Source organism: Egretta garzetta, unplaced genomic scaffold (assembly GCF_000687185.1).
Source record: "Egretta garzetta isolate BGI_Z169 unplaced genomic scaffold, ASM68718v1 scaffold79, whole genome shotgun sequence".
NCBI classification, from domain to species: Eukaryota; Metazoa; Chordata; class Aves; order Pelecaniformes; family Ardeidae; genus Egretta; species Egretta garzetta.
Window position 1 is genome coordinate 1,862,552 of NW_009260791.1, and position 13,321 is coordinate 1,875,872.

The following is a 13,321-nucleotide window of genomic DNA, read 5'->3' on the forward strand; positions in this document are numbered from 1 at the left end:
TATACCCACAGGACCAAACCTCCATCTTTGTGGAGGTTTCAAAGCTACAGGACCATGTTGTTATACTTGCTTATATCATAGGTGAATGTGGCCCCCACAAGTTTCAATGGTAATTGCTCTGTAAGTCAAAGTCAACAGTTTTACCTCCATGAGCAAAATATCCTTGGAGCTCTGAGCTTGAACCTTTGGGTGCTGAATTTTCACTGCCACTGTTCTTCCATCCTGGAGCACTGCCTTGTGCACCTGGGCTAGTGATGCTGCTCCCATGGGAGTGTCCTCAAAGCTCACGAAGATCTCTTTTATCTGCCAAGAGAAGAGAAAGAGGCATCAGCTTGGAGTGCCAGCGACTATCTTAAGGAAAGGCCTGCCCACAGGTCAGGGACTGCACATGCCAAAGCTGGGCAGGCGCAGCCCTTTCATCCTTCCTGTGTCCCCTGCCTAAGCCTTGTCACTCCTTGGCTTCCCAGTGAAGCCTGATAAGCACCAAAATGCCCTGGAGATACTCTGCTTATGGAAACCTGTGGCAGAGCCCCAGCAGCACATTTCATCTAGGACGTGCAGTGGCCAGGCAGCATGTGAGGGACCCCTCCAGGCTGCTCTGTAAACAGGTTGGAGCGATTATGGTCAGCATCCTTGGCTATTACTGGGTGCAGAAGCCAATAGCTGTCCCTTTGCATGTAATTCTTTTGCAGGTATTTAATACCACCCACCATCACACTGTGAAATCTGACAGTGTGTGTTCCCATGCATTACAGCAGCATCAGCCAGCTTACATGGTGAAAGCCAGCACATGGCCTGGGGCAGTGGTAAGGACAGGGGGATAAAAATTGCAGTTTGCACCTCTGACGACTTGGCCTGAAAACATGTTTTATGTGATGGACTTTCTTATGCCTCCAGTAAAAGTAACCAGTGTTCTCAGCTCAGAAAAAGCACCAGGTGGGGACAGCAAAGCACTCTGCGGGCAGGAAAGTATTAGCAACTCTGGTTATGAAACCCAGGACTAGACTATAAGAAAAGTTGCAGATAAAGAAGTAGATTCACCAGGAGGATGTCCAGGAAGCAAAAACCTAGACAGACATGGGTGAGGCAATGGGAGATGGGCAAAGGCCTGTCTGCCCTGCATAACACAGCACCCTGCTAGAGATCCTCAATGCAGCACTGGACAGCTTGGGCCCTGAAAACACTCTTACCAGGGTAGTGTGGCATCAGCCTGGCTCATTAGCCAGGCCCCTCCGCACCGTTAATTAGCTCAGAGGGAGTGCCCACATGCTTATGTGGCTTCAGGCATGGAGCTAGTTCTTATAACACTAGTCAAGGGTTTCTGTCCTGCTCTGTAGAGCAAGGGGCAGATAAGCTCTGAGGTATCCAGGAGTCAGAAAAGGGAACCTGTCGCACCCTTCCCACAGGCTGGACTGATTTCGGGTGAGCAGCTGAGAAGCCTGTAATTTATGCAGTAACAGAAAAGAAAGAATGTCAGTGCATTTTTATAACCTGCTTTTTAAAAGGTAATTAAAGATGGGAGCTGCAGCGAGCTAGTAATTAAATATGAATAAAGACCTTCTAAGCAAAGTCTTCATGCAAAGCGTTAAACAAATACTCTTTTTGCTGACAAGGAAGAAAAATACTATACAAGGAGCAGCCTGTTCCCTCCCGCAGCTGCCAGGGAATGAGCCCCCTCCCACACTACCCTACCCCTTCCCTTCCAGCCCCTTCCACAGAAAACTACGGCTAGAAAAAAACTGGAGCATTTGCAGCAATTAGGTTCCAACAGAGACTCAGCTGCCACCAGTAATTCACTAGGAAGGTGCATTTTATTTATTTAATTAATTCCCTTTGGTCCTGGCAGCAAAATCAATTAAGTAAAACAACTGCATTTAAAAAAAAATAGTTATGTGTTTTTTAATTACAGCAGGTCCATAATTCAAACTTATTGACATTCCTGTCTCACGAGAAAAAAGGTTTTTCTCTCCCCCCTCCCCCTTTCTTTCCTCTCTCACTTCTGGATTTTGAGATTGTTGTTTCAGATTAGTGTAAAGAAAGAAGCACCTACAGGATGACAGGTGGCTCAGGGGACATGTATTAAGAGACAGGGACTTTTACCTTTATGTGAAGTTTGTCTATCAGCTGAAGAGAGAACCTGTTAAGAGGAAGAGACGTAAGGTGGCCAGGAGCATGTTGGGCTGCAAGATCCCATAAGGAAAAAACGCAGAGAACTTGCCACATGAGGTTGAGCTGGGGCTTTCTTCACCTCTCTCACTACCCTACATCCTCATATTAAAGGGATGTACCATTTACAGAGGAGCAGTCAATATAATAGCCCAACTGTCATAAGGGTGGTAACATCTTCCAGAGGTTAAAGCACAGAATTGGAAGTTCACTGGCTTGAATTCAGTAAGGCACATTTATAGTAAGACAACATATAAATTGGGTAAAATTCCATCTGCTCTGGATTTCAAAAGCTTTTAATTGCCTGCACTGTCAATCCAACCATTTTCACCAGTACTGAATGCATGCAGGGGAAAAAAAAAAAAAAAAAAAAAAAAGCTGCATATATTCTCTCTGGCAGGAATAATATATACGATATTCTTGTGTGACTAAGTTTTCTAAGGAAAAAATCACTTGAAGAAAGCTGTCTCTAGGAGTTCTTTTGGGCAAAAGGATTTCATTTAAAAGCTTGTTACTTAGGACATGAAAGCCAGGTTAGCAGTCATGTCCATTAGAGCCAGCCCAGTGGCCCTGCTGCAATTCAAGGGGGAATCTGTGTGCACCCACAGGCTGCAGGCGAGGGCAGCAAAGGTGAGGGACTGCAGCAAGGCCAGAGAACTGACGGCTCCTCTAGGAGCGGAAGGGTAAAGCATGCACATGGGGGAGGGAGCGGATCACAGCCAGGCCATTACATGAGCAGGTGTGAGGCTGAGATAAAGCAGCAGCAGCACAATTATGGCTGGGCTCCAGGACCCCCCACTTAGCAAATCACCCTCATTCATTATGAAATTGTCCTTTTGCAGCTCACTGGAGGCAGCTAGTGCCTCTGATGCAGGCTGTGTGTCCCAGACAGGCAAAAGTGAGCAAAAGGCTGTATAACATGGAAGCAGAGAAGAGGTGAGCCAGGCTCCCATGCTGCCTTCCAGAGGAAGGGGGCCTTCCCAAGGGAAGGTGGCTGCACCCATTTCATGCAGGAAGGGAGTTCTTGGAGCAGGCTGCAGGCTCTTACTGCTCACAAGCACCCAGCTAATAAGCACCCTTAATAAAAACTCTAACCATCATTTCCAGGATGGATAATTAGCAAGCAAAGATGTCTGGGACAGTCTCAGAGCCCACCTGACATGGTACTTAAGGAACTCTCCAGCTTCTTTCAGGCCACAGCTGGTCTCAAAGGGCCTTATCAAACTGGCTGTTACCATCTGTAATCCTGGCAGGAGATGAAACAAGCATAGTTTCCAGACAGGTTTAATAAAGGTTTAAAAGAGAGAAAAGGACCTTTAGGGCTGCTCTTTCAAAGGGGCAGGAAAGCCAGCTGCAGGTTTACAGCTGTACAGGTGAGTGGTGTCCCTGCACACAGTCGTTTCCCTCACTAGCCTCCTGCACAAGCCAGCTCCCCATTGGGCATGTGCTCAACCAGCAAATGAATGTGTCACTGTACTTCACTGGCTGGAAACACAGCCCTGACTGTTTATTTCTATAGAATGAAGCTTGTTCGATTTTAAATACGCAAAATCTTTTCATGATTGTTGGTATTAGTATTCACACCTCAGGGAGCTGAAATAAAAGCTCTTATAGGATCTATCTACTTAGACACTTATTAGTATGTATTTGTGCTGAGGTTGCACCCAGAGACCATCATTAAGCCCAGAGTGCTATTGTATGAAGTGCACAGCCACTGCAGGCCCTGCACAAACTCACACTTTCCCGGAGTCCCCAGTTGTCACTTACAGGCCTCCTCACATGCTGAAGTACCTTCCCAAAGCACACACTGATCTGCCTGAGGTCTGTGGCGCACACCAGCAGATACTGCAATGCTGAACATCAGAATGCCTCAGAATTTTTTGTGAATCCTGTCCTTAAACACTTAGGAAATTACTGGAAGTCAATTGGATTTAAGCTCCCAAATCCTGAGTTCTTTCTGAAAGTATTACCTTACATGACCTGCCCAGCGTGTTCTGAGAAGTCTTTGACAGAGCTGGGATTTAACCCAGATATCCCAAGTTCCAGCTCAGTGTCTTAATCTCCAAACCATAAACATTAAATGTGCATGTCTTGCTAGCTAATTTCTTTTGAAATATACTGCTTCTTAATCCCAACCTTTTTATATGCACGTGCTGCAGCAAGTGGTCAAATATCACCACCTGGTTTCAGCCTGCCCACTCCACAGAGAGGTATGTTCCCTTCCCTCTCCAGAAAGGCTACTAACAAGGTACCCTGGAGCAGGAGCCTAAGTCATGGAGCCCCTTCCTGGCCCAGTACTATATAACATCATCCCGAGTGGGATGTGGTGGCTCTGTTCTGCCATAATGACACAGCAGATGAATGATGGCCATGTGTCAGCAGTCTGTTCAGGACAAATCTAGGGTGCAGTGGGATGCAGGATCACTAACAGAAGGTGTCTCAACAGCCCAGCCCTGTTTAGCTGGCATGCTGAACCCCTTCCAGCGTGGTGCTCCAGACCCCTGTATGTGGTGCAGCCAGAATGAGGCCACTATGGGGTCTAAGTAACAATATTTTGCATTACAAGACCTATCCAGGAGGTTTCCAGCAGAGTCCAGGACAGTTTTGAAAATTCTGGTTTTCCACAACCACTTACAGAGAACCTTTCCTTAACTCTGCCAGAGCTAGACCAGTCCAGTACAGGTGGTGTCAGTAAGGAGACTTTCAAATGCTCAGCATTTCCCAGGGGAAGAGAGTCCTTCACCAAAGCATTTCAAAACTGCCTTCAAATATTTCCCAGGACTTCAAAGGACTCTTCAGCCTGGAAAGAGACACAATGGGGAGGGAATGTCACGGAGCTCTATAAAATCACTTCTGTCATAGAGAACGAGATTGGGAATGCTTGTTCACTCCAAAGAACAACTCGGGAGCAGCCCACAAGATTACCAGGTGGCAGGATTAAAACAAGCAAAAAGAAGTATTTTTCCCCACACCAATTAAGCTGCGGAACTCATTGCCACATGATGTTATGAATACCAGAAGTCCAGGTGGGTAGATAAATCAATGAAGAAAATCTATCACAAATTATTAAACACCAAGATACAATCTCTGGCCCAAGAAATCTCTAACCTTCAGATTACTGGAACCGGGAAGATCACACAAGGTAAAGCTTAACTGTATGCCTGCCATGCTTTTATAGCCTCTGTCTCTTAGCCAACACTGGCTACAGTTGGAGGCAAAGTGATGGGCTTCAGCTTTTGGTCTGATCTGTACAGTCATCCTTATGTTCTTCAAAAGCTCTTCCCACCAGACTGACCAGTCTCGATGACAGCAGGATGGACAATGGAGGACTTGTTTCACCTGCTGCTAGCCTGAGACTCACTTCCTATTTGGCAGCCTAGAAAGTTACTGATAGACCCTGTAAGCTTCTGAAAGTGCAAAGGGTATGGGGGAACCACAGCTAGAAGTGGCCCAGTCTCCACGGTAAAGCCTGAGCTCTGGTAACACTGCATCTTCATGAAATGTGTCATGTACCTTTCAGACAATAAAGCTGCTTCTGTTACAAAAATTATGGTAAGTATGCCAGAACAGAGTGTAAATATGCCCACATCAGGGGACTGTGCCAGAACCTGGCACATCTGGGGAACATGCAGCAGGAGCTGAGACCATCTCAGACAGAGGCCATCTCCAGACACTTCACTGTGCTTCACAGCTTCACCAGTCACAGACACTCAATCTAATTCACAAAAAAGGGGCCCAACAGGGATGATGCTATTCTCTTATCACCAAAAAGCAATGCAAACTGAAACATTCAAAACCTCAACCACAATTTCACAGCAGATCTCCTCTTCTGATCACAGCATACTGTAATTGCTCCCAAGTATTGCATTTTGTATTTGGAGATAGCAATCTATGAGATGTCCTGCTATTTCAGAACGGGCTGACTAGGCAACACAAGATGGAGGCAAGAAGTTCAAGTCCATCCTCACAGACCATGATACAACAGAGCTCCATTAACAACAGTATTGTGTTGTGATGGCCAGGAGCACCTCATGGTCTCCTAATATTTTGATGCTATGCAGCAGCACAGGAAGATGCACATAGGGAAGGTGGTATAAATCCATTCAAGACAAAGAGAATCATACAGTTGGGAAATAGGTCCTTGGTGGAAACTGACAGCAAGAAAGTGATTAAGGTAGGTAAATTTTGCACATCTTGCGCTGTGATTCTCCACGCTGGAATTCCCTTTACAAGGTGACTCAATTCATCTGTTTCTTCCATTCCTGACAGAGACAGCACTGAACAGTCCCCTCTTAATCATGGCTCTATGGATGGCAATTTGCTAAGGTGAGCTCAGTCTGTAGGCAATTTCTGAGATTTACACAGGGATCATGCTGTCTGCAGCCTCCCAGTCGAGACAGCATGGGGCACTGTGATAATGGGATTTGTGAGCTTGCCGGAAAGCAGACCAACACAATACCACTCTGGAAGAGAGCAGGTTTCCCAGGGACGTTTTGGGGGCTGCAGCTGCCATCTTAACACTGCCTAGTACAATGTCCCCTCTATTTCATGTGGCAGAATAGCTGAAGAATTACTCAGTTCTATGTCTGATACAGCATTTCTAAGGCTTGTGGCTCCCAGAACTTTTGGAATTCACTTTATTGACACTAGGACCCTACTGCTCTCAAAAGTCTGAATGCCTTTCCTGGACTAGGTTTAAGGAATGTGAACCTCATCCTAGGCTGGTCATCTTTTCAAGAACAGACATATAGCCGTCGATGGCACCAAGGACTCACTGATCCCTGCAAGTCTGCAAGACCAGAGTCCTAGGCGTGAGAAGATGTTACCTTGGAGTAGAGTGATCTACTTCCCAGACAGCAAATGAGGGGTTTTTCCATTGTCCCAGCCTTTCTATCCCCTTTACGAAAACAAAATGTCAGTGTTTCTCTGAGAATTATTAAGACAGCAAAAACTGAAAGATTAGATTTATCGCAGCAGACAGTGGATTATGAAGAATAATTCATCAAACGTCAGAACAAACAGCCCACAATTTATAGGCGGCTTTGTGGAGTCAGTGAAATCTGATTGGACTTCTCCCCACCTAATGAATGCCAAGTCTAATTGATGGTTCCTAAATGCATCTGTCAAGAACATGTATTTATTAACTCAATATTTTTAATAATATTGTAGATATATACAGAATAGTGGTTTTCTTCTGAATGGATTCCCTGGTGTTCATATTACATATATTTGTAAGTGTGCACGTATACAGAGGTATACACTGCATCCAAATGAATACAGGTAAAAGATATTTGGAATACAGGTAAAAGGTATGTGTGTATTCTGATGCCCTGAAACAACTACATATGGCTTATTACACAAAATCCCTGCATCCTTCAGTGCACAGGATGGCAAAGCAGTGTGGTCCATTTCAAAAGGAGATAAGCATTAAGGTGCCTGCCTAGAATTTGGAAGAGCTGAGCTGTAACATTGGCTCTCCCTGATATCCCATGTGATGCTGGACCACACCATGTCACAGAGCTCATGCATAGATGAGCAGAATTAGGGCTGTCCAGTCAGCTATAAATCTGCCCTTATCTAATTTCTCAGGACTAAATTTGTAAGTTTAATATCTTTTTAATAAACTGTCTATATAATAAATATACAGCAGTTATTACACACATAGCCTCAGCCATGTAACTTCATCTGCCAACGGTATATACATTTGCTCCTGGCATGCCGATCACTGCTAACTTGGTTAATCACTGCTAACATTGCACTGCAATAGCACAAAACCAGGGCTATCCATCAACAATCAGCCTTTTTTCTGGGAAGGGGCTGTGAGCCAGCTGGGGCGTGAAGTACATCTTTTCCTGTTATTTCTACCTGGTACCATTTTGGCACTCTGCAGCCCACTACCAGCTATACAACTGAGAATCTTCTCTGGGATCCTACCAACAGTATTTCCCAGTCACAGAGCCATGAATGTTACAGAAAATGAACTCTGTTAAGGAAGAGTCCTTGATCCCATCATCTGGAGACCAAAGTTGGCTCACTCATTCACTGCCTGATACCTAGGATCCTGGTTATTCCCTGTTCTGCTTACCTACCATCCTCTTTCTGTAGTCTCTTCTGGCTAGAAAAGCAGTGGGAAAGCCTACACGAAGCCACCCTTGCTTTCATCTCATCCATCCACTGAGCTGTACAGCAACAGTATCAGTCTACTTGCTACAGTACCTTTAATTGTTACAGAGCCATACTTTGAAGAAAAGCACCTTTTATTCCATCCCTGATGACTCCTGCTTAATAGTCTGTGCTCAGACACACACATGGAAGCTTCATTTATTTTCCTGAGTAAAGTCAGATTCTTAAGACAGGGCAGAACTGGCTGAGAATATCACTCATCCTGGATCGAAACCAATCTCAGTGGTGACAGCTACAACAGGCAGTAACAGCAAGGAGCAGACAGAGCTGATGTACATCTTCTGAGACTGTACCTGTGAGGTGGACCTCATCTCCCATCTCTCTGAAAGGTGAGCCACTTACTCATGGCTCCCACAAACAAACAATATTCAGTCCAATAAAAGCAAGGATTGTCATGGCCAGACTGGAACCTAACTGGCTCAGGAACATCTTCCTGACTAGCATAAAGAGATAAATGTTTTTCATCAATTAAGCAACAGGGTGTCCTACTACCTTCCAGAGACACAGGATGCTAAGATTAACAGACTGGCTCAGCACCCTGAGACTCAATGCTTTCAGCAGTTGAGTTCTACAGGTTTTCCACTAACATCACCACAGCCTCTTCCACGCTTAGCTTCATTCAGCTGTTCTTTGTCCAGGTTTCACAAAGCACTCTGAAAGCAGAGAGACTGCACATTACACTTCTGACACAAGGCAGATATCAAGCTGGATAGTAGGAAAGCAGAGTCCATAAATTACCTGCAGGGCTAGCCCAACATCTTTGGTAGCACAAGCACATATGGCAAACCAGAAAGAGCAAAGCTGGGATGTCTGAGAACAAGTCTCTAACCCATCCACCACTGTGAACAGTAGTCCTGGTCAAAGTACTTTATTTCAGACAATGCAGATAGCTTTCTGCCATGCCAGTAACCCCATGCTCAGAATTAAATTCAAAGAAGTTCTTTTTTTCCAAAATATCCATTACCAAAGGAAAAATTTTGCTGCTGGACACTGCAACGTAATTTTAAGCTGCAAGTCCAGTTCACTTCTCTGTAAAGAAGCTGGAAGGTAGAGTAATCTTGCACTACTGAAATCAATGATTTCCTCAGGATCCCCCTGAGTGATAACAAAGTACCAGTCCCCTCTTACCCTGATGTGGCCATTGGGAAGATGATCATTTCCTGTTTCCAGACACAGTTTATCAGGACAACGTCCTGTCACCTTCCCACTGTCCTAAACCACTTCCATGACCCTGTCTGCCTGTGACTGGCCTTCAACAGCAGCCAGGGTTTCCAGATCAGAGAGTCAAGCCACAGACCACAGCAACTATGCTTGTATGGAGAGAGAAAGTGGAAAAAAATAATCTCTCAAAGTGCACACTAAATGCCATCACTGTGCACTCTGTTTTGCATGATATAAGCATCTTATAGTCTATGCAAAATGCACAGACCAAAGCAGAGTAAAGCTGAGGCATGTCTATACACATATATTCCTGTTCACTTCCTTCCATTCCAACATGCTAAAAAAGAAAGTAGTGACTTGTGAGCTACTTATTCTCTCCAATAGTGCAGGCTATGGGACAGGTGCTCCAACCTGCCCCGTGTTCCCTGCCCTTCCCTTGCACATACAAATGCTTCCCTTTATCTTCATTTGCTCTTTCATCTTGTGCTGTCTCCCACTTGAACAATGCTCATTAAAACCACTCTTCTCTATCTGTCTTTTTGGAGAAATGTTACTTCACCTGCATCTCTCCTGTCTGTGAGGATGGAACCACACCTGTCAGTAGTTCAGACAGACTGGAATCACAGTCCTTAAAGAGCACACAACTTCTTCACTCCCAGCCATTTTTTGTGTTCTAATTGAAAGCACTCTCTCTCTCTCTTTCTCTTTCTCCCCCTGCTAATAATGGAGGCTCTCACTTGTTATACCAGAATGCAGTGAGAGCAGGGCAGAAGACAGCTATCTGCTGCCAATAAACTTCCTTCTGCATCCTATCTGCCCAAAGGGACTCTTATTCCATGGTTCAGGACCAGCAGTAGTGGCCCCTTTCTACTGAGATCTTTGAGGCTTACTGTGTTCTCTGCAGCTCTTCAGCTCCCAAGCAATAGAGCTGAAAGTGCTAACATAGCAGGAACATCCTTGTAGTTCCTAAGGAAGGGAGCAGTTTTCCTCAGCCTTCTGCTCTTCTAACAGCTCTGTCAGCATGTCTGAGCAGCTTCCTTATTCCTTTCCCAGACTTCTGGAGATGTTCTGCTCACAGCCCCTACTCCCACCACTGCATCTGAGTAATAGCTCACACAAAATCCCCACCTCCTTTCTGGTCACTCATACTTCTACCTCTCTACCCTAGATCAGCCTGCTTCTAGCCAAACTGCAATTTCAGCCTGACTCTCAGACATCTTCTTTCAGATAATCTCTGTTCACATTCAACAAAGCAGGGTTCCTAGTCTTCTCACACAAACCATCCCTCCTGTCTCCTTTCTCATCACAACGGACAATGTCATCAACTTTCTGTCAAGCGTGCCTGCAGCCTTGGCCTTGTCATCAGCATTGACCTCCGTCCAGACCTCATTTCCAGGCCAGGTCTGAATCTAGTACTAGACATCAAGTACTAATTCTCACAAGTGACACGCAACAACAATCTAACTGCTCTCCCCCTGTGCCCCCCCAATGTTCCCATTTCTCTTGAGCCACACACGTAGTAAGACACCTGGTGGTCCCCAGCATACCCAGAACCCCTTGTTCAAATTCCTGAAGACATATTCCCTGCCAAGACAGTACATTTGGAAAGAATCATCAAATCATAGAACAGCCCAGGTTGGAAGGGACCTCAAAAGATCATCTAGTCCAACATTTCATGGGAAAGGGAGCCTAGATGAGATTACCACATCTTGAAAACCTCCAGTGATCGGGGCTCTACCATGTCCCCTGGGGAGGTTGTTCCCATGACTGATAGTTCTCAATGTAAAAAATGTCTTTCTTACATCAAGATGAAACCTCTCCCAAAACGCCACAGAGAAGAAATGCCACAGAGACAGGGCCAGTTAGCACATTAAGCAAGAAGGTAAGATTACAGAAAGTACCCAGAAGCAAATGGATTTCCAAGACCATTTTGACTCTAGGCATAAACACATCCCTGCCATGCACTGGCTGAAACCCAAGTCGGAAAGGGTCAACAGACCCACAACAAACAGGCTCCACATTAGTCACAGCCAGGCAGAGGGAGGCTCTGCCAAGGACTGCAGAGATGCCCCAAGGGCCCTATCACCAGTAAGCCTGCACAACAGCAGCAGCCCTGTGAGAAATAACCAGCTGCCAGAGCCTGAGGATATATAGGGACCTTTGGTAACACACACCACCTATGCCTCCTCTCAAATGCTTGATTCAGCTTTGAAAGCCTGGGAGCTTTGAGAAGTGTATGAGAGAAGGGGAGGGAGAAATGTCTATGGGCAGGTTTATGTGACTACACAAAGAGTTGTGAGGGGGTGTCTGGGGATATATGTTTGGAAGAGGTGGGCTACAGACATCTGATTGGCAAGCAAAGCTGTGCCAGGGCTTGCACAGAGAGTTAAGGAGGAGGCATGGGGCAGTGCTTTCGTGTGCACAGCTTGTGTGGCGAATGGTGGGCAAAATCCTCCATCCATAGAGAGGCAAGTGAAGAACAGGGCCAGGACAAGAGTTTGTGTGTATGTGCAGGGGTAGGGTATGCAAAGGAGGTGGAGGGCTACGTTGTAGTGTATTGCTTGGTGGATGAGGAATTGGTTGGATGGTCACATCCAGATGATAGTGGTCAATGCTTCAATGTCTAGATGGAGATCTGTGACAAGTGGTGTCCCTCAGCGGTCTGTACTGGGACCAGTACTGTTTAATATCTTCATCAATGACATAGACAGTGAGATCAAGTGCACCCTCAGCAAGTTTGCAGATGACACCAAGCTCAGTGGTGCAGTTGATTTGCTAGAGGGAAAGGGATGCCATCCAGTGGGACCTGGATAAGCTCCAGAAGTGGGCCCATGCAAACCTCATAAGGTTCAACACGGCCAAGTGCAAGGTCCTGCACCTGGGTTGGGGCAATCCCCAGTATCAATACAGGCTGGGGGGGGAAGAGATTGAGAGCAGCCAAGAAGAAAAGGACTTGGGGATACTGGTGGATGAAAAGCTGGACATGAGCCGACAATATGCACACGCAGCCCAAAAGGCCAACCGTATCCTGGGCTCCATCAAAAGCAGTGAGGCCAGCAGGTCAAGGGAGGGGATTCTGCCTCTCTAACTCTGCTCTGGCAAGACCTCACCTGGAGTACTGTGTCCAGCTCTGGAGTCCCCAGCACAAGAAAGACATGGTCCTGTTGGAGAGGGTCCAGAGGAAGGACACAAAAACAATCAGAGGGATGGGACACCTCTGCTATGAAGAAAGGCTGAGAGAATTGAGGTTGTTCAGCCTGGAGAAGAGAAGGCTCTGGAGAGACGTTACTGTGGCCTTTCAGTACTTAAAGTGGGCTTGTAAGAAAGATGGGGACAGACTTTTTAGCTGGGCCTGTTGCGATAGGCCAAAGGGTAATGGTCTTAAACTAAAAGAGGGTAGATTCAGAGTAGGTATAAGGAAGAAATTTTTTACAATGAGGGTGGTGAAACACTGGAAAAGGTTGCCCAGAGAGGTGGTAGATGCCCCATCCCTGGAAACATTTAAGGTCAGGTTGGACAGGGCTCTGAGCAACCTGATCCAGTCGAAGATGTCCCTGCTCATTGCAGGGGAGGTGGACACCTTTAAAGGTGTCTCCCAACCCAAACCATTCTATGATTCTATGATTCTGTATCTGGCAGGACAGCACTGCATGTATATAGGTATATGCTACACTGACAGACCCTTCTACTCCAGCTCCAAAAACAGAGAGGGAGGGGCATACTCCCAAGAATACTATGTGGAATGCTTTTATGTGTCTCCTCAGAAAGGGATGACAGAAAAGTGTTTCTAGGCCTGGGACAAAGAGCAGGA

The 13,321-nt window shown here is 45.9% G+C and overlaps 1 protein-coding gene across 3 annotated transcripts in view; it reads right to left on the reverse strand.

Annotated features, from left to right (window-relative positions):
• The window catches only part of ADCK1 (aarF domain containing kinase 1), a 79,785-nt gene that overhangs the window by 26,154 nt on the left and 40,310 nt on the right, over nucleotides 1-13,321 (reverse strand). For all 3 annotated transcript variants that reach the window (XM_009646647.2, XM_035901975.1, XM_035901974.1), the window contains one exon: nucleotides 145-303. In XM_009646647.2, the coding sequence (XP_009644942.1) occupies nucleotides 145-303 (159 nt within the window). The remainder of the gene's footprint in view (nucleotides 1-144; nucleotides 304-13,321) is intronic.